The 24,123-nt window shown below is 42.2% G+C and overlaps 1 protein-coding gene across 1 annotated transcript in view; it reads right to left on the reverse strand.

The window, feature by feature from the left end:
• HECW1 (HECT, C2 and WW domain containing E3 ubiquitin protein ligase 1) overlaps nucleotides 1-24,123 on the reverse strand; it is a 249,520-nt gene that overhangs the window by 95,418 nt on the left and 129,979 nt on the right. The window contains exon 4 of the mRNA XM_058183258.1: nucleotides 10,091-10,185. Coding sequence (XP_058039241.1) covers nucleotides 10,091-10,185 — 95 coding nt within the window. The remainder of the gene's footprint in view (nucleotides 1-10,090; nucleotides 10,186-24,123) is intronic.

Below are 24,123 nucleotides of genomic sequence, written 5' to 3' on the forward strand. Positions count from 1 at the left end.
AAAAACTTGCCTCCAGAAGTTGTGAATTCTCCAACACTGAAAGTTTTTAAGAGATTGGGCAACTATTTGTCTGAAATGGTATAGTTTCTTGCCTGAGCAGGGGATTGGACTAGAAGACCTCCAAGATCCCTTCCCATTCTGTTATTCTATATATAATTTTTTTTATTATTTCTTTAACAAATCTCTTTGGTTGTGAAATCCATTCTAATTCTTACACATGTTATTGAATAAAGCAGATCTCTCTATCCATGTAAGTGTTTTTTATTGTGTGTGTCAGCTTCACTGCAAATCAATTTAAGGGTAGAATTGGAATTACCCTCTGGCAATCCATTGTACAGAACTGTCAGCCTTTACTCTCTACAAGAACAGTACAAAATGCCTTGGAGAATCACTGAAAAGTTCTTTAAAAATCATTATAATAGTGTTGCTGATTTTTAAGTTAAAATATACCAAAAAATCATGTGATGTCCCATTTAACTTTAGTAACAATGTACTTTAGAAATCTCACTGCATGAACATAATTTGACGTGTTTTCCTAAAGGGATAAAATTCTTATACTGTACTCCTTTATTTATTTCTTGTGCCTTAGTAAAATTGTATGTGTCTACATACCACTAGAACTCTCGTATCTGTTTATAAACTTCAATTGGGCAAAATGGTGCATCATAGAGCAACTTCTGCGCTATGAAGTACCAAGGTACTTCAAATGGGTTAACTTACAGAATGCATCCAAAATCTATTCAGACCCATAACCCAATGGACTGAAATTTAGAAAAGCTATGGCTGCTTCAGCACTGCTACAATGCCACACCATTGTCATGATTGTCATTTCCAATGCTCCCTGACAGCTTCCCATTTTTTTTTTATTGAAAGAGTTTTAAAAAAAACAAAGACATTTCCCCCCTTTTTTTCCCCCTCCCTCCCAAAAATTACAAAATTGCAATTGCAAAAATTTACCATGTTAGTATGTAGTACTTTTGTTTCATGTGTATTTAAATTTATGAGCAGCACACATCTATATTTCTTCCATAATCTAACCTGTAAAGTGAGGTTAAGGAACATCAATTGAAATTTATCCAAGGAACTTGAGGAATGAGGATGGACTAGAAAACTGGATCTCTCAGTACCTTATCCTTAAGTGCCCAATACCTTAACCACTATGGAATGTGACCTGGATTAAAAAAAGGACAAGGTAGCCAATACTTTGAGACAATAAACCATAGAAAAATGAACATGAGAAACTCTCATAGTTAATAACCTCTGCCCATTTAAGGAAGGGGAAAAGGAGGGGGAAATTAGCATCTGTGTCTGAGAAAGAGGGGGGTTAGGGAGAGAACGCTTTAAAAGAGCATAATGATTAGCCAGGTCAAGGGAAATGGTATAGTTCTTAGGTGTTTGAACTTTTAAATGTTTGCAGAACATTCTGTTTGCAGAATAGCTCATGACATAGGCAGAACAGCATAAAAATGTGAATGGGGGTCAAATTAGGACATATTTCTCTGCTTTCTATTTTATCTCTTAAATTAGATATCATTTAGTTAGATGTTAATCTTCTTTTGATTTGTGTGTGTTTTAAATTGTTAAAGCAGAGTCATGTTGAGATTTATGGGAGCTAGCAACTGACTGGTGCCAACTAAATGAGATTTATTGCATAATGTGTGTAAGGTGCTAAAAAGGAGCTGCTGAAGTGTGGAAGGTTACAAATGTTTTTTGCAGCTATGCATCTTTGTATATAGATTGTTATAGTATTATTATCTACAGGCTATTAATGCTTCTACTATATGATTGTAACAGGAGACATGCCCTGAATAATATAGCAGCTAAAAGATGCTATGCATCAAAGCTATTAATACAGGGGTGTTGAACTTGAATTCATTGAAGGCTGTATCAAGGTTGTGTTTCACCTTGGAGGGGAGAGTGTTGGCCCGGCCAGCTCAATGTTAGTCATATCAGGGGTACCTGTGGTGGCCCAGGCAGGGCTGGGGGAATCCATTGTCTCCAGCAGAGGAAGACAAGACCAAGGAGAGAGCCAAACCCTTGTCCTCCAGAGGAGTCTCATTGTCTCTCTCAGGCCATGCAGAGGATGGTGGTACAGGCTGTCCAGAGCCCTAGGCAGTGGAGGGCAAGTGCCCTTCCCATCCTTCAAGCTCCCAGGGCACCAGGACCACACAGCCCAGCCCCACTTCCCCGAGGGAATGCTCAGCTATGTTTATCTCTTCCTTGAGGCTGCTGCTGTGCTCACTCTCCTTGGCCAGGTTGCTCATGGTGTGTGCAAGAGGCCAAGGTGTATGGCTTAGAGGGAGGCCCACTCCCTCTCCAGGTGAGGAGACCCAGCTTTATAACCAAAGCATACTCAGCAATAGGATGGGAGACCACCAGGAGAGATCAGGAGGAGGGGACAAAGGCAAAAGGCAGCTGGGCTGCTGGTGGCCAAGTGCTAAGGCAGGACTTTCCTCAGACTCTGCCTCCTTCTCATTATAATTTCCTTCCTTCCTTCCTTCCTTCCTTCCTTCCTTCCTTCCTTCCTTCCTTCCTTCCTTCCTTTTCTCTTTTCTTCTTTTTCTTTCCCTCCATTTTCCTTTCTTTCTTCTTCCTTTCCCTCTTTTCTTTTTTCCTTACTTGTTCTTGCCATTTTTCCTTCTTTTTCTTTTTCTTTTTCTTTCCTCTTTCCCTTTCTCTTTTCCTGTCCCTTCTTGGATGCTCAAACGCAAAAGGGGAAACATTTCTCAATGCCTCCTTGCCTTGTAATCAAATGCCACTTTTGCTAGTAGTTTGTTTTGCTAGCACTCTGCCAGGAAAAACAGAGCTCAGGAGGGACATGCACTGCCCTCCCTCCCGAGCTCTATTTTTGGCTGTGACAGCCTCCTCCAGTACTCTGGAAACTAAAACAGAGCTTGGAAGGGGCGAGGGTGACCCTCCCATGCTCTGTTTTCAGTTGCAATGGCCTCCTCCATCACTCTAGCAACAAAAACAGAGCTTAGGACAGGCACACACAACCCTCCTGAGCTCCATTTTCAGCTGTGACAGCCTCCTCCAGTACTCTGGCAACTAAAACAGAGTTTGGGAGGGGCGAGGGCGGCTCTCCCATGCTCTGTTTTCAGTGTGATGGCCTCAGGCAGTACTCTGGCAGTAAAAATGGCTGCCACCAGGTTGGAGATCAGGGCCCAGTCAGCCTGTGCTGAGCCAAAGTACTGCTGGCCAGTCCTTCGCAATTTCCAGGGTGGCTCCACAGGCCAGATCTAAGCACCCCATGGCCATATCTGACCCATGCGCCTTGAATGTGACACCGCTGCATTAATACATACATTACTATAATGACCATCTTTTCTGTACTTTTGAAGGGAAAAAAGAAAAAAAAAGCTAAGAGTACTTTTTTCCCCTTGCATTGATTTGCACTGTTCCTTTCAATCTGATGCTACACACTCTAAAAGCAATTATGGTTGAAGTTAAATTACTGCACATTAAAATAACAATAACATTCTTAAATCACCAAACTAGTAATTTGTATTGATTAGTGGAAAAATGTAATGTTTTTAAAGATCCAAGAACCTTAATTTAAATATAGACAGATCATAGAAGTAAAAATTAAAACAATCCACATTTAGCAAAAGAGAGCCAGTTTAGTGTAGAGCAGAAGTCCCCATTCCCTGGCTGCAGCCTGTGTAAGCAGTAGGTGAATGTGTGAGCATGCAGAGCTCTATTTGTGTGTGCATGCAACGCTCCATTTGTGTGAGTGGCATGCATATGTACTCCTGCGCGAAGCTCTATTTGGATGAGCGTGCTCACCCACTGCTTGTGCATAGACATCCCCTTTCCTCCCCGCTGCACCGGTCCACAAAGCCAGAAAGGTTGAGACATCTAGTGCAGAGGTTAAGGCACTAAAAACTAGGAGATTGTAACTTCTTGTCCTGCTTTAGTACAAAGCCAACTGATCTGGAACCAGTGATACCCTCACAACCTTAGGAAAGAGGCAATGACAACAATTTCTGAAAACTTCCAAGAAAAGTACAGGAGTCCCAGTAATCACTAGGATTCAAAGGCATATAAAACAAATAAATGTCTCACAATCTTTCTTGCAATACAGTGGACATTGGTAACTTTCATGGAGTGGCTGTGTGCGACAAATAACTTCTTTGCTAATTATACATTTTATAGCTGGTTCACACTTTTTGTGTGTGATTAGCTAGATAGCCTACTTGAAATGACAACTTCCTTTGGAAGTTTCATTTCACATTCCAAATATCTTTATCATTAAAAAAATGGGATAGCATTAATGTTCAGTTAGACATGGTATTATAATACACAATGAAGAATCTTATATTATGAACTGAACTCTCTTGTATAAAAAGCAGATGACCTGGTTCATTCATGAGATTCCTCCTTTTCAGAAAAACAGGCAATTGTGCAAACTGTCTTTGGTAAAATCAGTCGCTCATGGAAAGCTTTTATTTTCATATGGTAAAATAGAAAGATGTAAATATCACCTCAAGAGACCTTTCTGAATTATGAAAAAATGTTAGTTAAAATGGCAGACATCTTAGGTGGAAAGGGCTCATTTATCCATTATCCATTATTAAAACAACACATATAAATTGAAGCAGATAAAGATCCAAGCAAAGCATTTAACTATCAAACAGCAAAGTTGTGTACACTTGGTGTTTTAAAAAAACAAAACAAAATCTATTCTATTCTATGGCATAGAAAAATGAAACCTTCAAAGATATAAAATGTTTTTCTAAGTTCGAACACTTCTGCAGTAAATAACTACTGGGGACAATGTTCTAATAATGACAGAAAACTTGTGGGAATACAAGAGGCTAAGCAAACTGGTGGCCCCCAGCTGCCCAGTGATTACTTCATTGATGCCAACCTTGTATGGATATCTGATTAGCATGGCCCACTGCAGCCCTTTATGACTATCTTGAGATGCCAAGAAATAAACCACAAGTAATGAGGGTTACAATCAGTGGTGAAATCTAAAGATGTTCACTATCAGTTCTGTGGGCATGGCTTGATGGGGCATGTGACCAGGTGGACATGGCCAACTTGATGTCACTCAAGTTAGAGCCAGGAGCTGCACATTCTGAAGCACATTCTGCCCTTCTGAAGCCCCCAAATGCTTTGAGTTTCCCTCTGGCTTGACTATCCACTCTTGCCCTGCTCTCCATCCTGGAAGGCCGTGAATCCCACCCCCCTCGCCAATCCTCTGTACAAACCACCCACCCCATTTCTGTAAAGGCAGAATCCCCCTGTGCAGGATGATCCAAAGCGGGGAGGGGGATGCTGCACAAAAGGCTGTTTTCCACCCGTGCCTCCTGTGCCGGCTCCGCAGTGCTTGGAGCTCCAAAGCAGCCTACTGGATTCCCATGTGGGGAGAGGGCCAGGCCCTGCAGAGCCCGCAGTGCTTTCCCTTTGGCCTGGGAAGTGGTGCTTAATCAGACGGGCCAGTGTGGGTAGTCCTTCATCTTGACGAAGACCAGGTCACCACATTTGTAGTCGCATGGTCAGCCAGAGTGGGACATGGTGCAGGCGGAGAGACTGATGCAGCCCACACCAAGGCTGCCCTGGCCAAGTGATCAGCGCGCCTCCCCAGCAATAGGCGCATAGAGGCTGCTTTGCCTGCCACCTCCATGCGCTGCATTTGGAAGAAGCCACCCTCCTCTCTTCCTGCCTGGCTGCAGATGTCCACCTGTCCTCCTGAAGCACCACCGCCACCATTCACTTTCGTTTCATGGTGGGAGAAGAAAGAAAGTGAATAGCAGTGGCAAGGCGGAGCTCATGTCCCCGTTTAAGCCAAAAAGGGAAGCACATTCCCCAAGGGATTGCAGGCAAGACAAGCTGCAGCCTCCAGGGAGGATTCCTGGAGCATGCAGTGGGGTGTGACTGGAATGCTCTTGGACTCCTGTGGCTAAGAAGCAGATGTGAACGTGCACGAGGAAGGAAGTGTGCCTTTGGGGGTCAGTGCCTGATCCCTCATCAAAGCTGCCGGAGCTTTGGGTGCATTGCAGCTTCGGTTTCTGAGCTGAACTTTCTTTTTACCATCCTGGGAACTTCCAAATTCCAGCGGAGGCAGGGAGTAACTTGATGGGGTGGAAGAGCTCCTGGAGTTTCTGCATTGGATATAATAATGTTCAAGTTCCCTCCCCAGAATTCAGTACCCCTCGGCCCATTTATGGTTGTGGGGAAGGGCTGCCAGTTTGGCAGAGTCAGCTTAGACTGGCCTGGATGATAGACCTCAGCGGGAGCTGCCAGGCTTGCCCCCCTCTTCCCTCACTGTGCCAACCTGCAGCCGCAAGCCAGGCTGGGCTCGGGTCTTGTAACGTGAGTCAGCAGCAGCGGTCCTGGTTGTGGCTATGAGAGTGGTGCAGCCGACTCTTCTGAGCCCCCTTTCAACTGCAGGGCGGCTGCTGGATCAGAGCAAGGCGGGGAGGGTGGTAACTCAGTGGAGGAGGAGGAGGGAAGGCAGCAGCCATCGCCAGGCCAAGTGAAAGGAGCAGCTTGCTCTGCGTTTGGGGTGGGAGTGGGACACTACTGGAGGTGGGTGGAAGCATAAAGGGGACTTGAGAGGCTTGTAAGGAAGCATGGCTGAGAAAGGGCTTCTGGCAGGCAATTCTCCAGCCAGAGAAGCTCCCCCACCCACCCTGTTTTCCCATTTCTCGCTGGATCATTGCAGGGGGAAGAAGAATCTAGTTTTGTTGCTGCCCATTGCAGCTAGGAATCTCAAAGCGTGTGTGAGTGGGTGACCAGATGGGCGTGGGCATGGCCACCAGGGATGATTGGTACCAGTTCGGCGAACCAATGGCAATCATCCCTAATGATCTGGTCCGAACCAGTCCGAACTGGTAGGATTTCACTCCTGGTTACAATGGCTTTGGAATCTGCTCCCCCAAAAGCTTCTTCCCACTTCCTCACAAGTGAAAATGAAGACATTAACCTGCTTAATTTGTTTGTTTACTTATTAATTAATATCTCATCTTTATTATTTCGACAAATTCAACCAACATGTTCACTTCCTCCTCCTATTTTCCTCACAACAATAACCTTGTGAAAGGAATTGGGTGAGAGAAAGTAGCCCAAAGTCACCCAGCTGGCTTTCATGACTAAGGTGGGACTAGAATCCACAGTTTCCTGGTTTCTAACCAGGTGCCTTAACCACTAGAACAATCTTGCTCTCTAAATACCAGCTAACACTACAAAATAAAATTTGTGGTAATCCCTGGTAAATTTATTCTGAAGTCCAGATCTTCAGCCAGGATGAAAGGAAGATTAAGGAATATAAGAATGATTTCCAGATCTTAGGGTATAAACTTAGTGGTATAGGCTGTAGGCTTATCTTTTCAGAGGTTTTACCAATATATAAAGAACAAAAAGGGAAAGGCCAGTGTATAGCGAAGTTTAATGTGTGGCTAAAAGGGAAGGCTTTGGTGATATTTGTCATGTCTGCAGCTGGTCCAATGAAAAACTGTACAAAAGAGATGGTTTGCATCCATCAAAGAAAGGGACTGAGTTACTTGGCATTAAATTCACAGATTTTTTTGGATAAACATTTAAACTGGACAGTGGTGACAGAGAGTTAATTGATACAGAACGTTTCTGTCCCCAGAAATCTAAAATTTTATCAGGGTTATCAGTGCATGTAACACAGATGTTCATACGGGTAAGATTATCAACTTTTCTGTCAAGTAAAACCAAATTAAATTCAGTAAAAAAAATAAGGTTCTACATTTAGGCAAGAAAAAAGATGCACAGGTACAGTGTATGTGGTACCTTTCTCATTAGTAGTACTGTGAGAGGAAACTTGGAATCCTAGTGCACAATCATTTAAATATGAGTCAGCAGTGTGCTACAGCTGCCAAAAAAGCCAACACAGGTCTAGGCTGCATAAACAGAAGGACAGAATCAAGATCACGTATAGTGTTAATACCACTTTATAATGCCTTGGTAAGGCCACACTTGGAATAGTGCATCCAGTTTTGGCGCCACAATATAAAAAAGATGTTGAGACTCTAGAAAGAGTGCAGAGAAGAGCAACAAAGATGATTAGGGGACTGGAGGCTAAAACATATAAAGAATGATTGCTGGAACTGGGTATGTCTAGTGTGATGAAAAGAAGGACTAGGGGAGACGTGACAGCATTGTTCCAGTATCTCAGCAGCTGCCACAAAGAAGAGAGAGTCAAGCTATTCTCCAAAGCACCTGAGGTATGACAAGAAGCAATGGGTGGAAACTCATCAAGGAGAGAAGCAACTTGGAACTATGGAGAAATTTCCTGACAGTTAGAACAAATAATCAGTAGAACAACTTGCCTCCAGAGGATGTAAATGCTCCAACACTGGAAGTTTTTAAGAAGAGATTGGATAACCATTTGTCTGAAGTGGTGTAGGGTGTCCTGCCTAAGTAGGGGGTTGGACTAGAAGACCTTCAAGGTCCCTTCCAACTCTTATTCTATTCTATTCTAAGATGAAGGAAAAAAAGGAGGTAAGGGGAGAAAGAAAAATTAATAAATTTTAAAAAGAAGAATGTGTTTAGCTCAAGGACAAATGCATTGTCATCTCACTGCTGAAAAGAAACTGAGGAACCAACCAATTCTGTAATTTTGTAAAGCCATCTGTGTGAATCATGAGGAAGATTACATATCAGGTATACCTATGGGAATGTTTTCTGCTTATCATGAGATATGCTGTGAACATAGTATACTTGGACTTCAATAAGGCATTTGCAAAGTAGACCACAACGCACTACTTGATAAGATAGAAAACTGCAGGTTAGGCAACATCATCATTGACGGATTCATAATTCACTAGGTAGTCTTTAACGGAACTGCATCTACATGGAGAAAAGCTTGCAGTGGAGTACCCAAGGTTCTGTCTTGGGTGTATACTCTTCAATGTCTTCATAAATGATTTAGATGAGAAGATAAAGGGGAACTCATTAAATTTGCAAATGGCATCAACCTAGGTGAAATATACAACACTTTAGAACATAGGCTCAAGATATAAAAGGCTTGAACACTGGACCATATTCAAAAATGAAATTCAGTGGTGAGAAAAATAAGGTATTACACCTATGCAAGAAAAAAACTAATGCATAGGTATAGAAAAGGTGGTACCTCTGTCAATAGCAGTAACTATGAGAGGGATCTAAGAGTCCCAATGGACAACCATTTAATATGAGCCAGCAGTGTGCTGCACTTCCAAAAAAGCCAATACAATCCTAGGCTGCATCAAAAGAGGGATAGAATCAAGATCACTTGAAGTGCTAGGATCACTCCATATGGCTTTGATAAAACCATACTTAGAATATTGTGTCCAATTCTAGTCATCACAACATAGAAAAGATGTTGAGGTTCTAGAATGAGTGCAGAAAATAGCATCAAAATGATTAGGGGACTGGAGGCTAAAACATATGAAGAATGGTTACAGGAACTTTCTGTGTCTTCTCTAACAAAGAGAAGAACAACAGGTGACATGATAGCAGTCTTCCAATATCTCAGGGACTGCCACAAAGAAAAGATTGGTCAACCTATTCTTCAAAACACCTGAAGGCAAGACAACTAATCAAGGAGAGTTCTAACCTAGAACTAAGAAGAGATTTCCTGGCAAAACAATTAATTAATGGAATCTCTAGCCTTCATATGTTGTGAGTATTCCATCAGTGGAGGATTTCAAAAAGAGACTGAACAGTCATTTGTCTGGAATAGTATAGGATCTCCTGCTCAGCAGGGAGTTGGACTAGAAAACCTCCAAGGTCTCCTCCAACCGTGAAAAGAAATGCAATTACCTTTGACTTTGTTTTATCAGTACCTGGTATACATTTTCAAGCCTAACTTTATAACTGTAGAATAGGAAAACTCATTTTTTAGTTACAAATCAGATTCTACAACCTTCACAAAAAACTCTTAGATTTTTTTCACACTTGTATTAAATTGCAAGAATACACAAAGAAGAAAAACTGGCAATGAATTACAGAACACAACAATTCAGCAAGCCCAGATTTAAAGATGAAAACTACTGATACCACTGAACCATAATCATAACCAAAAAACAGCAGTAGCTAATGATCATAATCAAGAACCCAGCGTAAAACTTACAGGAATTGCATTATTCTTCACTGTCACACTGGGAGTTGTTGCACGCAGTGCCCCACTCACTCCATGATAATATTTGAAGCAGATCTTTGTTTCAGCTAAAAGAAAAAGTAATAACTTTGAATTATATCTGTTGAGCAGTCTCAATCATAGTACAAGAAAATTCATTTTGTGTACATACTTCATGCACTCAAATAATTCTTCAAATTAAATAAAATTTAATGAATTTAATTAAAAAGTTATTTTTTAAAAACAATCCAATTACAGGTAGTCCTTGACGTATGACCACAATTGAGCCCAAAATTTCTTTTGCTAAGTGAGTCAGTTGCTAAGTGAATTTTGCCCATTTTATGATATTTCTTGCCACAGTTGTTAAGAGAATCACTTCAATTGTTAAGTTAGTAACAGGGTTGTTAAGTGAATCTGGATGCCCCATTGATTTTGCTTGTAGAAGGTTGCAAAAGGTGATCACGTGACCCTGGAATACTGCAATCATAAATATGAACTAGTTGCCCAGCATCCAAATTTTGATCACATGACCATGGGAATACTGCAATGGTCATAATTGTGAACAAGTCACAACTCACTTCTTCAGTGCTGTTGAACAGTCACTAAATGAACTGTTGTAAGTCAAGGACTTTTGTCTTTTGATACTCAGGCTAATTTGAGAAGGTATAAATGGGGATTAGAGAGTTACAGATAATTAGATAAAAATATAAATATGAAAAATTAGGAAATTATTTCTAAAAAAATGGGCCTAACTGCATATTTATTACTCTTCAGCACAATGTAAGTTCTGCTGACCATTGTTTAATTTTGATATTTATGATCGTTGCAGCATCTCCATAGTCATGTAATCAAAGTTTAGACATATGGCAACTGACTCATACTAACTGATAGAAAATTATTCAAGTTCTGCATTAAGTTCAATGGTGTTTTATAACATCAGGTCTTGTTTTTCAGCATCATTTCCCTTAGTTTTCTTCTCAAATTTGCCACATTAGCTTGCTCACAAGGCAATTTAATATGATTACACTTTCTGTTCCTGAGACATTTGTTAAATGAATTTTTCCCCGTTTTATAACCTTTCTTGCCACAGTTGTTAAATGAATCACTGCAGTTAGTAGTGATTAGTTAGTAACAAAAGGAGATCACATGATTCCAGGGCATTGCAATCATCATAAATTTCCTGTAAGCTGCCTTGAGTGAGTAGATGGCAATACAAATTTTCCAAATAAATAAATAAACAGAGTCAGTTGCCAAGAGTCTGAACTTTGATTACCTGACTACAGAGATGTTGTAGCTATGTGAGAAAAATGGTCATAAGTCACTTTTTTCAGTGCTTTTGTAAATGTGAATGGTCATTAAATGAACAGTTGTAAGTCAAGGATTACCTGTACTTGTATTATGATGCTTATAGTAGTAGTGTTTTCATGAACACTTACTTTGGCATGTTCCCTGTTTCAATTTTCAAAAGGTTACTTTAAATAAAAACAAAACGGAAGCTTGCAGACTCTAAAGTAAAGCACCCACTTGCTGCATACTCTTAATTATAAGAATACTTTTAGAATAATTTTATTTTAATTTTTATTTTAGAATAGAAACCATGTATTACTACTTCGCTACTTTTTTTGTTTTTTTGAAAATGTATCTATTTACTCAACCCTCCTCCCCACAACACAATAATAAATTGAGGTGAAACTTTTGCTGAAGTACCAGGAGAGAGTCCTTACATAGAGAGAACTTATACAGAACAACTTCACCAACTTTCCTTTTGATAAATGAGCACCATTTTGTAACAAGATCAACATTGATATGGGCATTTTATGAGAACCAAAAATGAATTTATTATTCTAAATATTTCAATTAAAAGGGAACCTAATATCTGGCACAAGTAACAGGAGCATTCATTCAGTTAAAGCACATAAGTATTTATTATTATTACATATACACAACGATTTAGGCAACTAATGATCAAAATTAAACTGGTCCTAGATAATGGTAATGGAATTTACAGAGGGCTGGACTTGGGTCTCTTGCGGCAACACAATGTCTCCAAACTGATGACTAATGACAAAATCACCCGAAGTACTTTTTGATGCAGTGAAAAAGAAAATGTAGTATACAATATTTAGGGTGAATCATAATGAAGCAATACTCAGATCAGTGTACCTGAGGTACATAACTATCAATAAAACAGCAGTGAAATGCACTTATTTTCGCTACCGGTTCGGGAATGTGAGCACGTGCGCACAAGCACTTGCTATGCTCACACGCACTTCTTCTGCACATGCGCAGAGCCTTCTGCGCATGTGCAGAGGGTCAAAAATGGGACAGAATGACGTCCAGGCAGGTGGGTGGAGCCTCCCATCGCCGGCACTACCGGTTCGCGCTAGCTGGATAGATCTGGCCAGATTTTACCACTGCAATCAAACATTAAGACAGGAACAGTAGTTCTCAGTTTTGGCTTATTTGTTTACAATCCCCAAGAGCAATCATAAAAAATGTATTTAAATACTGTGTATTTTATCAACATAATGTTACAAGACAGGCCCAAAGTACTTAATAGTATAAAGAGGGCATAAAAAGTACTTCTATAATCCATATCTAATGATAGAAATTTTAATGTTATCTTCTTGGAGGTATTTAAAAATGGATTGAATAGAAGAAGAGTGTAACTTCAGGATCAAGAGTGTAGTTAGTTTTTTGACATTTGATAATATGAAATCTGTTCAACCACTGAGTGTTCATTTGGCACTTTGAAGTATATGTTATTTGCTTTAAATTTTTGTACCAGAGTATGCAAAGATTTTTATATAGGGAAAACTATATAAGAGGCTGTCCTCTTAATATAGATGCGGAGAGGCCTCTTGGCATCCAAGGTGTGCCATTTTTTCTCTAGGGCATGAATCAGGCTGGGCAGAAGTCTGATAAAATTAGTTCCTGTGCCCTGTGAAATAAGGAATTAATCTTGGGAAGGAATGAAGGATCTAATCGCAGAACTACTCTGTTAGGATGAAAGACGCACAGGTCTTCCCGTATTGAGAGGGACACCAATTCAAAGATACGTCTCGCCAAAGTGATGGCCATAAGAAAGGCCACTTTGCAGGTGAGGTAGCAAAGGCTGGCGGAGCACAAAAACTTGAAAGGCGCAGAGAAAAGAGCCTAGAGAACCTTAAGCAGTTTCCAGGTGGGATATCTGTGTACTGCCGAAGGCTTTAAATTAGTTGCGCCTCTGATGAAGCTGTGCACAATGGGATGTTGTGCTAGGTCCCTGAAAGATAACACAGAGGACAAGGCTGCCACCTGTCTGTGTATCGTATTGTTGTGGTCCGCCAGAGCCTGCAGAGCTGGCAACGGAGCCGCACAGTGATGAGGCTGAGGAAGAACTTGGGCCAGTCCTGGAGGCTGGGGAAGGCCCGGATGAGGGCTCTGCATCGGAGGCAGAGATAGGGCCAAGGCCATCTGGGAGTGATGTGCGGACTCTGAAGCCTTCAGAGGATGACAGTAGTGAGGCAGAAGAACAGGAGGAGCCTGTTCCTAATGCACGCATGAGAAGAGCTGCCAGAAGGCAAGAGCAGCTAAAGCAAAGAGGATGACTCGGGAGTAGGGCCAAGAGATGACTGGCCCCTCCCATAAGGCTTAAAAGACCAGCAATGATGTTTGGGCTGTTCGTCAGAAAACAACCTTAATAGACTTGCTCCTTGTCTTGCTGCATTTATTTCTTGTCAGCGTCTTCTGCTTTTGAACTTTTGCCAAGAAAAGCCTTTGGCAGTCTGCCTAATTAGACCAAGGTTGGTATTAAGAATGAAGAATTGTGTTATGAAGAATTCGTTTTGATTTAGTATGGACAATGCTGAGAATGAGTTAATTCTCAGCTGTTCTAATAATGTCTGTTTCTTTTTGAACTGATTGCATCTACTACTACCTACTTGGGTCTGGGTCACAAACCCAAGGAGCTGCTGATCCAATTCTACAGAGGAATTATTGAGTCTGTCATTTGCACCTCTATAACTGTCTGGTTCGGTTCTGCAACCCAACAAGAAAAACACAGACTTCAGAGGATAATTAGAACTGCAGAAAAAATAATTGCTACCAACCTGCCTTCCATTGAGGACCTGTATACTGCACGAATCAAGAAGAGGGCTGTGAAAATATTTGCAGATCACTCGCATCTTGGACATAAACTGTTTCAACTCCTACCCTCAAAACGACGCTATAGAGCACTGCACACAAGAACAACTAGACACAAGAACAGTTTTTTCCCGAAGGCCATCACTCTGCTAAACAAATAATTCCATCAACACTGTCAGACTATTTATTAAATCTGCACTACTATTAATCGTTTCATAGTTCCCATCACTAATCTCTTTCCACTTATGACTGTATGACTATAACTTGTTGCTGGCAATCCTTATGATTTATATTGATATATTGACCATCAATTGTGTTGTAAATGTTGTACCTTGATGAACGTATCTTTTCTTTTATGTACACTGAGAGCATATGCACCAAGACAAATTCCTTGTGTGTCCAATCACACTTGGCCAATAAAATTCTATTCTATTCTATTCTAGTGGGCGAAAGGCCCTTATCCAACCTCTCCTGCAGGACATCCAAGATCTGGGCTACAGATACTGAGAGGGGGTCAACAGAGGCCCTGGAGCACCAGGTGCAGAAGTTTTTCCAGCTGCAGTCATAGATCCGGTTGGTAAATGGCCTCTTAAAGGCCTAAATGGTCTGCATCACTAGGCTAGAGTAGTTGTCCAGCCTCAGAGCTCTCCGCTCAAATGCCAGACGGTCAGTTGGAGCCATTGTGGTTTTGGATGGAGGAGAGCTCCCTGACTGTGGGAGATTCTCTCTGATGGAATCTTCTAGGGCCTGGACACTGATAGGTTGACCAGATCGACAAACCATGGCCTTCTGGGTCAGTAGGGAGCCAGGAGCAGGATTTCCACTCTCTCTGCCAGCACCTTCCTGATTACCCCTGGAATGAGGGGAAGTGGAGGGAAGCAAAGCTCTTGAGGCCATGGAATGTGAAGTGCATTGACCCCTTCCGTCCCCGGAAGGGTTGTAAACCTGGTATAAAACCTGGGTAGTTGGCCATTTGACGGGGTGGAGAACAGGTCCAGGGTCAAAGAACTGAATCTTTCAGACAGCTCCTTGAAGAGGCCGGGATGTAGGCGGCACTCTGAGTGGTAGACTGTGGTCCAGCTGAGCCAGTCCACTTGTACATTGGCTGTCCCCAAAATATGCTCCGTTCTCAGGAATAGGACATGTTGCCTATTTTGTAGATTTGGCCCTTTGAAGAAGGCAGATTCGTTCCAAGTAGGAACACTGCTGCCACAGCTAATTGAGTGCCTCCAATGAGTGTGCACCAGAAACCGGGCAGTGACTCCTCTCCCCTCCACAGATCGCAGGAAGTTTTAAGGGACCTCGGCTCTGTCAGGCTGAGCTGGATAATGGTGGCTATGCTGATCAGACCAAGTGTCTTAAACAAGGCAGGGCGAAAGAATCTAATTTGAGTAGAGATTTCTGGTTCCTGATCTTCCCTTGGATGGAGACCCACCGCTGTAGGGATAAAAGTAGCCTCTGGGGTAGGCTTTATCCTTTTTGGGATTGGATCCCACTGCCCTTTTGCTGGAAGCAGGTTTGACAGGAGAGGAAAGAACACCATTTTATTAGCAGTGTAAAATGTGGCTGAGAGTGCTGCTCTCTATTGCCAACTGGTGACCAAATCTGGGAGCTCAGGTTGTTTACTTGCCTGGCCTCACTCAGAAGCTCCAATGGCTGAGGCAGAAAAGAGCAGAAAATGGCAATTTTACCCTTGGGGGAATTTGCTTGCCTATGTCGCTCTGCCTCCTTCTCTTATCTATCTCCTTGTCAAAGGCCTTTTGACTCCTCCGCATGTCCTTCTCCTCAGCCTTAGTGGCCTTCTTGGAGGAAAAGGCTTTTGCCCTGATTCGGGCAGCTGCTCCTTTGCTAGCCGATTTCAGAGTTGACCTTTTATTTGGGGCCTGGGACTTGGCTGGGAAACCCAGTTCTTCCCCACTTACAGTTTTCTTTTGCTCCTGAAGTTTGAAAAGTTGGAGCTAATTTATTTTTTTATTTTTTTATTTTTTTATTTGATTTTTATACCGCCCTTCTCCCGAAGGACTCAGGGCGGTGTACAGGCAAAAATAAAAACAGACAATACAATATACAATTTAAAATGCAAATTAAAAAACTTATTATAATTGGCCTAAAACTTTAAAATATATAAAAAACTAAAACCCCATTTAAAAATTAGTAGTAGAAAATTTAAAATCAATAAAATTTAAGCCAGCCCCGCGCGAATGAAAAGATATGTCTTCAGTTCGCGGCGAAAGGTCCGAAGGTCAGGTATTTGGCGTAAACCCGGGGGAAGCTCGTTCCAGAGTGTGGGAGCCCCCACAGAGAAGGACCTTCCCCTGGGGGCCGCCAGCCGACATTGCTTGGCGGATGGCACCCTGAGAAGTCCCTCTCTGTGAGAGCGTACGGGTCGGTGGGAGGCATGTGGCAAAAGCAGGCGGTCCCGTAATTACCCAGGCCCTAAGCCATGGAGCGCTTTAAAGGTCGTAACCAAAACCTTAAAGTGCACCCAAAAGGCCACAGGTAGCCAGTGCAGTCTGCGCAGGAGCGGTGTTACACGGGAGCTACACGAAGCTCCCTCTATCACCCGCGCAGCTGCATTCTGGACTAACTGAAGCCTCCGAGTGCACTTCAAGGGGAGCCCCATATAGAGAGCATTACAATAATCCAAGCGAGAAGTAACGAGCGCATGAGTGACTGTGCACAAGGCATCCCGATCAAGGAAGGGGCGCAACTGCCGAACCAGGCGAACCTGATGGAAGGCCCTCCTGGAGACGGCCGTCAAATGATCTTCAAACGACAGCCGTTCATCCAGGAGGACACCTAAGTTGCGCACCCTATCCTTTGGGGCCAATAACTCGCCTCCAACAGTCAGCTGCGGCTGCAGCTGACTGAATCGGGATGCCGGCATCCACAGCCACTCCGTCTTGGAGGGATTAAGCTTGAGCCTGTTTCTCCCCATCCAGACCCGTACGGCTTCCAAACACCAGGACAGCACTTCAACAACTTCATTGGGGTGGCCCGGGGTGGAAAAGTACAGCTGGGTGTCATCAGCGTACAGCTGGTATCTCACCCCGAAGCCACTGATGATCTCACCCAACGGCTTCATATAGATGTTGAACAGAAGGGGCGAGAGGATCGACCCCTGCGGCACCCCACAAGTGAGGCACCTCGCGGTCGACCTCTGCCCCCCTGTCAACACCGTCTGTGACCGGTCGGAGAGATAGGAGGAGAACCACCGATACACGGTGCCTCCCACTCCCAATCCCCCCAACCGGCGCAGCAAGATACCATGGTCGATGGTATCAAAAGCCGCTGAGAGGTCTAATAGGACCAGGGCAGAGGAATAACCCCTGTCCCTGGCCCTCCAGAGATCATCCACCAATGCGACCAAAGCTGTCTCCGTGCTGTATCCGGGTCGGAAGCCGGACTGGAACGGGTCTAGATAGACGGCTTCATCCAGGTATTGGGGTAGCTGCGCGCCACAGCACTCTCTACAACCTTCGCAACAAAGCGAAGGTTGGAGACTGACGATAATTACCCAAAATAGCTGGATCCAGGGAAGGTTTCTTGAGGAGGGGTCTCACCACCGCCTCTTTCAAGGCGGCAGGGAAAACCCCTTCCAACAAAGAAGCGTTGATAATCCTCTGGAGCCAGCCTCGTGTCACCTCCTGAGTGGCCAGTACCAGCCAGGAAGGACACGGGTCCAGTAAACATGTAGTGGCGTGAAGCCTCCCCAACAACCTGTCCACGTCCTTGGGAGCCACAGGGTCAAACTCATCCCAAACAGACTCGACAAGATGTGCCTCCTCTCCCTCGCTTGGATCATCCCAATGTCGGTCCAGACCGTCCCGGAGCTGAGCGATTTTATCGTATAGATAACCACTAAACTCCTCGGCACGTCCCTGCAAAGGGTCATCCCGCACCTCCTGATGAAGGAGGGAGCGGGTCACCCGAAACAGGGCGGCCGGGCGGTTATCTGCCGACGCAATGAGGGTGGAGGCATAGGAACGCCTCGCCTCCCTCATTGCCACTAGGTAGGTCCTAGAATAGGACCTAACTAGTGTCCGATCAGCTTCGGAACGACTGGACCTCCAGGTGCTCTCTAGGCGTCTTCTCCGGCGTTTCATCTCCCTCAGCCCCTCGGAGAACCAAGGGGCCGGACGAGATCTGCGCCGGGTCAGAGGCCGCAAAGGCACGACACGGTCCAAGGCCCCATATATTAATGTATAAATATATATAGAAAGAGCTATGAGACTGAGTCAAAACTGGGAAGCAGAAAAGGGAGGTGTGGCTACGAAAGAGTGACATACTCAGTCTAAAGAGCAGAAAGGCAGAGTTAAACTGTTCCTTGGATTCTCCTTAGCATACTGGAGAAATTCAAAATATAAAAGAGAATAAAGAGAAAGATCTCCTAAAAATGATGGGGGAACTGTGAATGGGTGCTCTAGAGATTCAACAGCAAGAGATAGATGCTGTGGCAGATGAAATATTTAGATTAAATAAACATGATCAAAGGAGTCACAAGATACCAGAGGAGAAGCATGAAAGATTCACCAAGAAGTTAATAAGAGCCGAATTGCTAAAAAGAGCAAGGGATATTACATGTTAGAAAAAAGAAGTAGAAAGTAAAAATTGGGAAAATAGTATTATGTATACTGAAATATAATAGAACATATTATAATTGCTATGTATACACAAATGTTAGAAGTTGAAAGATTATGATTATGTATAATTAAATGGTACTATCATTATCAGAATTGTGCGTAAAGACTATTGACCCAGACAATATGCTGTCCACCAAGCACTTTTGGATGTTAAAGAAAAAATCATTAAAAAAATTATTAAAAATAGAAAAGAAAGCCAGGTGGGTGGATCCATTAATTTCAGCCTTTCGAGAAGGCAATGGCAAACCACTTCTAAAAATATTATCTAGGTAACTGTGTGGATTTCCTCATATGGTTGTTAAAGATCAGGTCTAACTTAAAAGCATTTGTTTTCTTCATAGAAATTTTAACAGCTCAGTTGCCACAGCTTTACTGACTTATAAACCATGATAAAAGACTAGTAATGTCAAAATAGCTGTATCAGTGGTGAAATCTAAATTTCTTTCCTACCAGTTCTGTGGGTGTGGCTTGGTGCGCATGGCTTGGTGGTGGGGGTCATGTGACTGGGTGGCCATGGCTATGTAACCTTGTGACTGGGGGATCAAAAGACAGAAACTCAGTAACAATGTCCTGCTGGAGCAGGGTTGGACTAGATAATTTCCAGGTCCCTTCCAGTCCTGGATTATCTTCTGAAGCTGTGTCTAGTGCCAGGTTTGTAGTCCTTCCTTCCTCCTCTTTTTCTTTCCTTCCTTCCTTCCTTCCCTCCCTCCTTCCCCCTCCCCTCACACACACACAAATGAACCCCCCACCCCACCCCCATTTTTTGCCTAGCAGCAAAAACGGATTTCTTCTTCCCCCCCATTTTTTTGCCTAGCAGGCTAGGCTTCCCCTCCACCCCCATAAAAAAAGGCTCCAACAATTGCGTGCCACAACTGTGATCCTCAGAACCTTTTTTTATGTTTTAAGTAACAACACCTGGGTGGGTGGGCAGAGCCTCATGCCGCCATCGCTACCGGTTCTCCAAACCACCTGCCACAATCGTTACCGGATCACCCAATCCGGTCTGACCAAGTAGCATTTCACCCGAGTTGTATCATGCCTAATGTGGCTGAGGTTGATTTTTCAATTTAAAGGAGTTTCCTTATACAGCTTTATTTAGAGTTGGAATGACAATTCAGTACAGTAGCTTGTTACTTAGTATGTAAATATTCTGTATACAAAAAATCTAACCTATTAAATTTTCTGAAACTAGTATATTACTATAAACTGATGGGCACACTAAATATTTAAAGCTTAATAGTGTCTTAGTAACAGCAGTCTGTATTCTAAGGAACAGTAGTATATGAAGTATATAATTCTTCATTTAAAAAAAATCAGGAATGGTGAAAAAGTTCCTCTAAAAGCCAACGTGTTTTGATCTTGATCTGCAATTTACAGCCACAGGAAAATATACTGAATATGAATAAAATATGTCCTAAATATCATCTATAATCCTTAGAAGTAGAGCAGCACAGAAACTCAAGGGATTTCCGATCAGCTGTTTTCATATAAAAAGCTTTCTTCAAATGCAGAAAATTTGAAACCCATTAAATTACAGTACCGTTAACAGTAGCAGACATCTTTCTGTGCTCCCCTGCTCTCTTGCTACCCACTCTCTCTGTTAATTACTGTATATTGATTTTACTCTTATTCTCAAGCAAGTTATGCAAATTTTGAAATGAGATGTAATGTAAATGTAAATGAGATGAGGAGATACAATAGATAGAGAGGGAATGTGTTTTCTGTATGATACATTTCTGCCATTATAATTAGAGCTTAAAATTGTTAATTGAAAAATATTTTAAAAATGGAAAAGAAATGCAAACCTTAGTCAAAGGTTTTGGTCATTTTAAACAGAAATAATAGGTAACTTTTCACAATGTTAGCAACTACAGAGCTTAGGTTAGCAAAACTGGAATAGAAACAGGGTTTATCTACAAATAGGCAAGTTAGAATTAATGAGATTCAGTTTCTTTTCTCTTTTACAAAACAACAACAAAACATTGTAGTGTGTTTGAAAGATCATTTAAAACACAATTACCCAAATCACCAAGAGTACATATGTCTTCCGACAGGCTGGGATGATGCTTTGACAATTGTATCAAGGTTGTTTGGAATTACATTTTTTAGTGTAAAAGAATGAGAAATATAGGTGATCCTTGGATTACAATGGCAATTGGGACCCAGTAGAAGTGAAGAGGGGTCAATGAGGGCTGTGGGCAGGTGCTGAGAAATACATGTTAGGGGTCTGGATAGGCTAAAGGGGCTGCAGGATGTAGGAGGATATTATAAATCATAATCAGCCTTAACTTCACAGATCAGTCATGAAGAAACTCCCCTTGTTCAATGTCATTGTAATTTTGAATGGTCACTGAATGAGGAGTGAAAACTTAAAAGAATGCGACAGAAATAGAATGTTCCAATTTGAGGGTGTATCTGAATGTTCTAAACAAGAATTATGCACATAATCCTTCCCTCTATTCCATCCTGGCTTCAGGTAAAGTGCATAATTTTAGTGTCAATCTCAAGGCCCACGGGTGAAATCTGGGCCACGAGGTGCTTAGATCTGGCCCACGAGACTGCCCTGGAAACAGTGATGGAGCTCCTACTGAGCTGAATTTTCTCTGGCAGAGAGTTGCAGGAGGCTGTTGCAGCCAAAAACAGAGCTTGCGAGGGCCACATGCAGACTTCCCAAGCTCCCTTTTCATTGGCAGAGTGTTGCAGGAGGTTGTCTCAAGCTCCGTTTTTGCTGGCAGATTGCAGGAATCTGTAACAGCTGAAAACAGAGCTCAGGGGCCTGTTTTTGCTGGCAGAACTCTCAGGCCACCACAGGAACCCCTAACATGAGTGATATCACACCCACCCTAGCCCCCTCCAAAGTCAAACACAACCCTGATGCAGCCCTCAATGAAATCAAGTTTGATACCCCTGTGCTAAAGAAATCTTTTGATACTGTTATAGATTTTCAAGGACAAACAAAATAAGCTTTGAAATGGGCAATAGAAGTCCTTTCCTTACACCTCAGTATATCAATAATAAATACTTTGACAAATGTATCAATGGTCCCACTAAGATTTTTTTCTGCAACCAGGGACTGTGCTCTAAATCTAGATGTTGCCCAAATTCTCTGTCTGTCTGTTTGTTTGTCCGTCTGTCCGTCCACCCATCTATTCATTCATCCTTCATAAATAAATTGTTATTTATTGGAGATGGGGAATTCAACTTCTCCACTAATTATGTTGTTCCAAAGTCTGGCGTATGACAATTAGTGCAGCCTGGCAGCTATATTGAAAAGAATAAGAAAAAATATATAAAATGTCATGATGGAGAATACTGATTGGAAGGAGATTGGATTAAACAACCAACAAATATGTTCAGAGTGCACTATAATGTGTTATTCCCAATCACAGGGGAAAATGTTCAGGCAGGATAGAGAAGAATCAGGCAAAGAAACAAAAAGGAGACCAGAGCAAGGCCAGTTTTCAATCTAATTGTGAACGCAAATTTGAATATGGTGAAAATGTTCTGATCAAAAAGTTTCTAAGATTCAGAAAAGAAACCAAGAACAAAAAATAGTGTTGAGATGAAGGATTATAGTCTTATGTGGAAAACACAGATTGCTAATATAAAGAAAACAAATTCAGGATGATCCTTAGTGAGAGAAAGATTAATCTCTCTCTCCCATTCTTAATGACCACCTTAGGTTCACTTTCTCTAAAACGGAGATAGTGACAATGAGCCTCTTTGGATCTTTTACTGGATATCTTTAGAAAGAACACGTTAGCTGCCTGGGACAGAAGAGCTGTAAAAAAATCTCTTCTGGCTACATTACAATCCTTTCCATTAAGCATAACAGGAAACAGTTGTAACAACAGCAGAGTATTGCCTGATAAGTTTCTCAGCTAAAGAATAGCAGAAGCACATACTCATGAAAGGGGGAGGAACTAAATTGTTTAATAGTAAACGAATCTTTTTTAAGAAAACAGCTGCATTTTTTCCCAAACCATATGGCAGATGCAGGGATTGTGTCAAATTGCATAGCTCCTGGAGTGAATCAAGAAATGTTATTTGTAGAACACTGATTTATTTCTTTGAAAAGGATTGTGCAATCGTGGCATTGTCCTAATCTGTAATCTAGTAATATTTTATATATATAAAAGAATGTATGTATGTATGTATGTATGTATGTATGTATGTACGATCCAGCATAATTCTGGAATGGCTCAAGCAATTTCAACCAAACTTGGTACAGAAATGACTTACTCTCTGGAAACAAATATTGTGAGGCTAAGACACCCCTGGTGTGTGTGTGTGTGTGTGTGTGTGTGTGTGTGTGTCTGTCTGTCTGTCTGTCTGTCTGTCTGTCTGTCTGTCTCTCTCTCTCTCTGTGTATGTGTGTATGTGTTCTAGCATAACTCTGGAACGGCTCGAGCAATTTCAACCAAACTTGGTACACAGATGACTTACTCTCTGGAAACAAATACTGTGGGGATAAGACACCCCGGGAAGTGTTTCTTTGTGTGTGTGTGCGTGTGTGCCTGTCTGTCTGTCTTTCTGTGTGTTCCAGCATAACTTTGGAACAGTTCAAGCAATTTCAACCAAACTTGGTAGATAGATGACTTACTCTCTGGAAAAAAATACTGTGGGGGTTAACACACCCCGAACACCAGGAGTGAAATGCTCCCGGTTTGGACCGGATCACCCGATCCAGTAGTGATGGTGGCTGGTGGTTTGGAGAACCGGTAGCAAAAATCCCTGACCCCGCCCCCTGCCGAGCCGCGCCATCATCAGAGGTTTTTTTTTAACTTTTTTTTTATTGAAAAGTTTTTACAAAATTTTTTACCCCCTTTTTTTCCCCTCCCCCCCACTCCATCCCCTCCTCCCACCCTCCAAAAACCCCCTCCTCCCTCCCCTCCGTCTTCCCAGAGCAAACACAAGGTATAGTTCAAAAAAAAATCATACGCTAAATTTTCCCTAACACAAATTATAATCCTCCCTTTTTCTCAAATCCTAACTTCCCCCATACAAATCAGAGATAAATACATCCTAATCATTCAAAGGTAATCTGATATCTCTTAATCTGATATCTATTTTGCGTATATTCAATCCATTTTTTCCATTCAGTTAGATATTTTTCTTGTGTAGTGTCTTTCAAAAAGGCTGAAATTTTGGCTATCTCAGCCAAATTAGCAACTTTCAATATCCATTCTTCTATTGTGGGTAACTCTTTTTTCTTCCAGTATTGTCCTATCAATAGTCTTGCCACTGTTATTAAGTTTA

Source organism: Ahaetulla prasina, chromosome 4 (assembly GCF_028640845.1).
Source record: "Ahaetulla prasina isolate Xishuangbanna chromosome 4, ASM2864084v1, whole genome shotgun sequence".
NCBI lineage: Eukaryota > Metazoa > Chordata > Lepidosauria > Squamata > Colubridae > Ahaetulla > Ahaetulla prasina.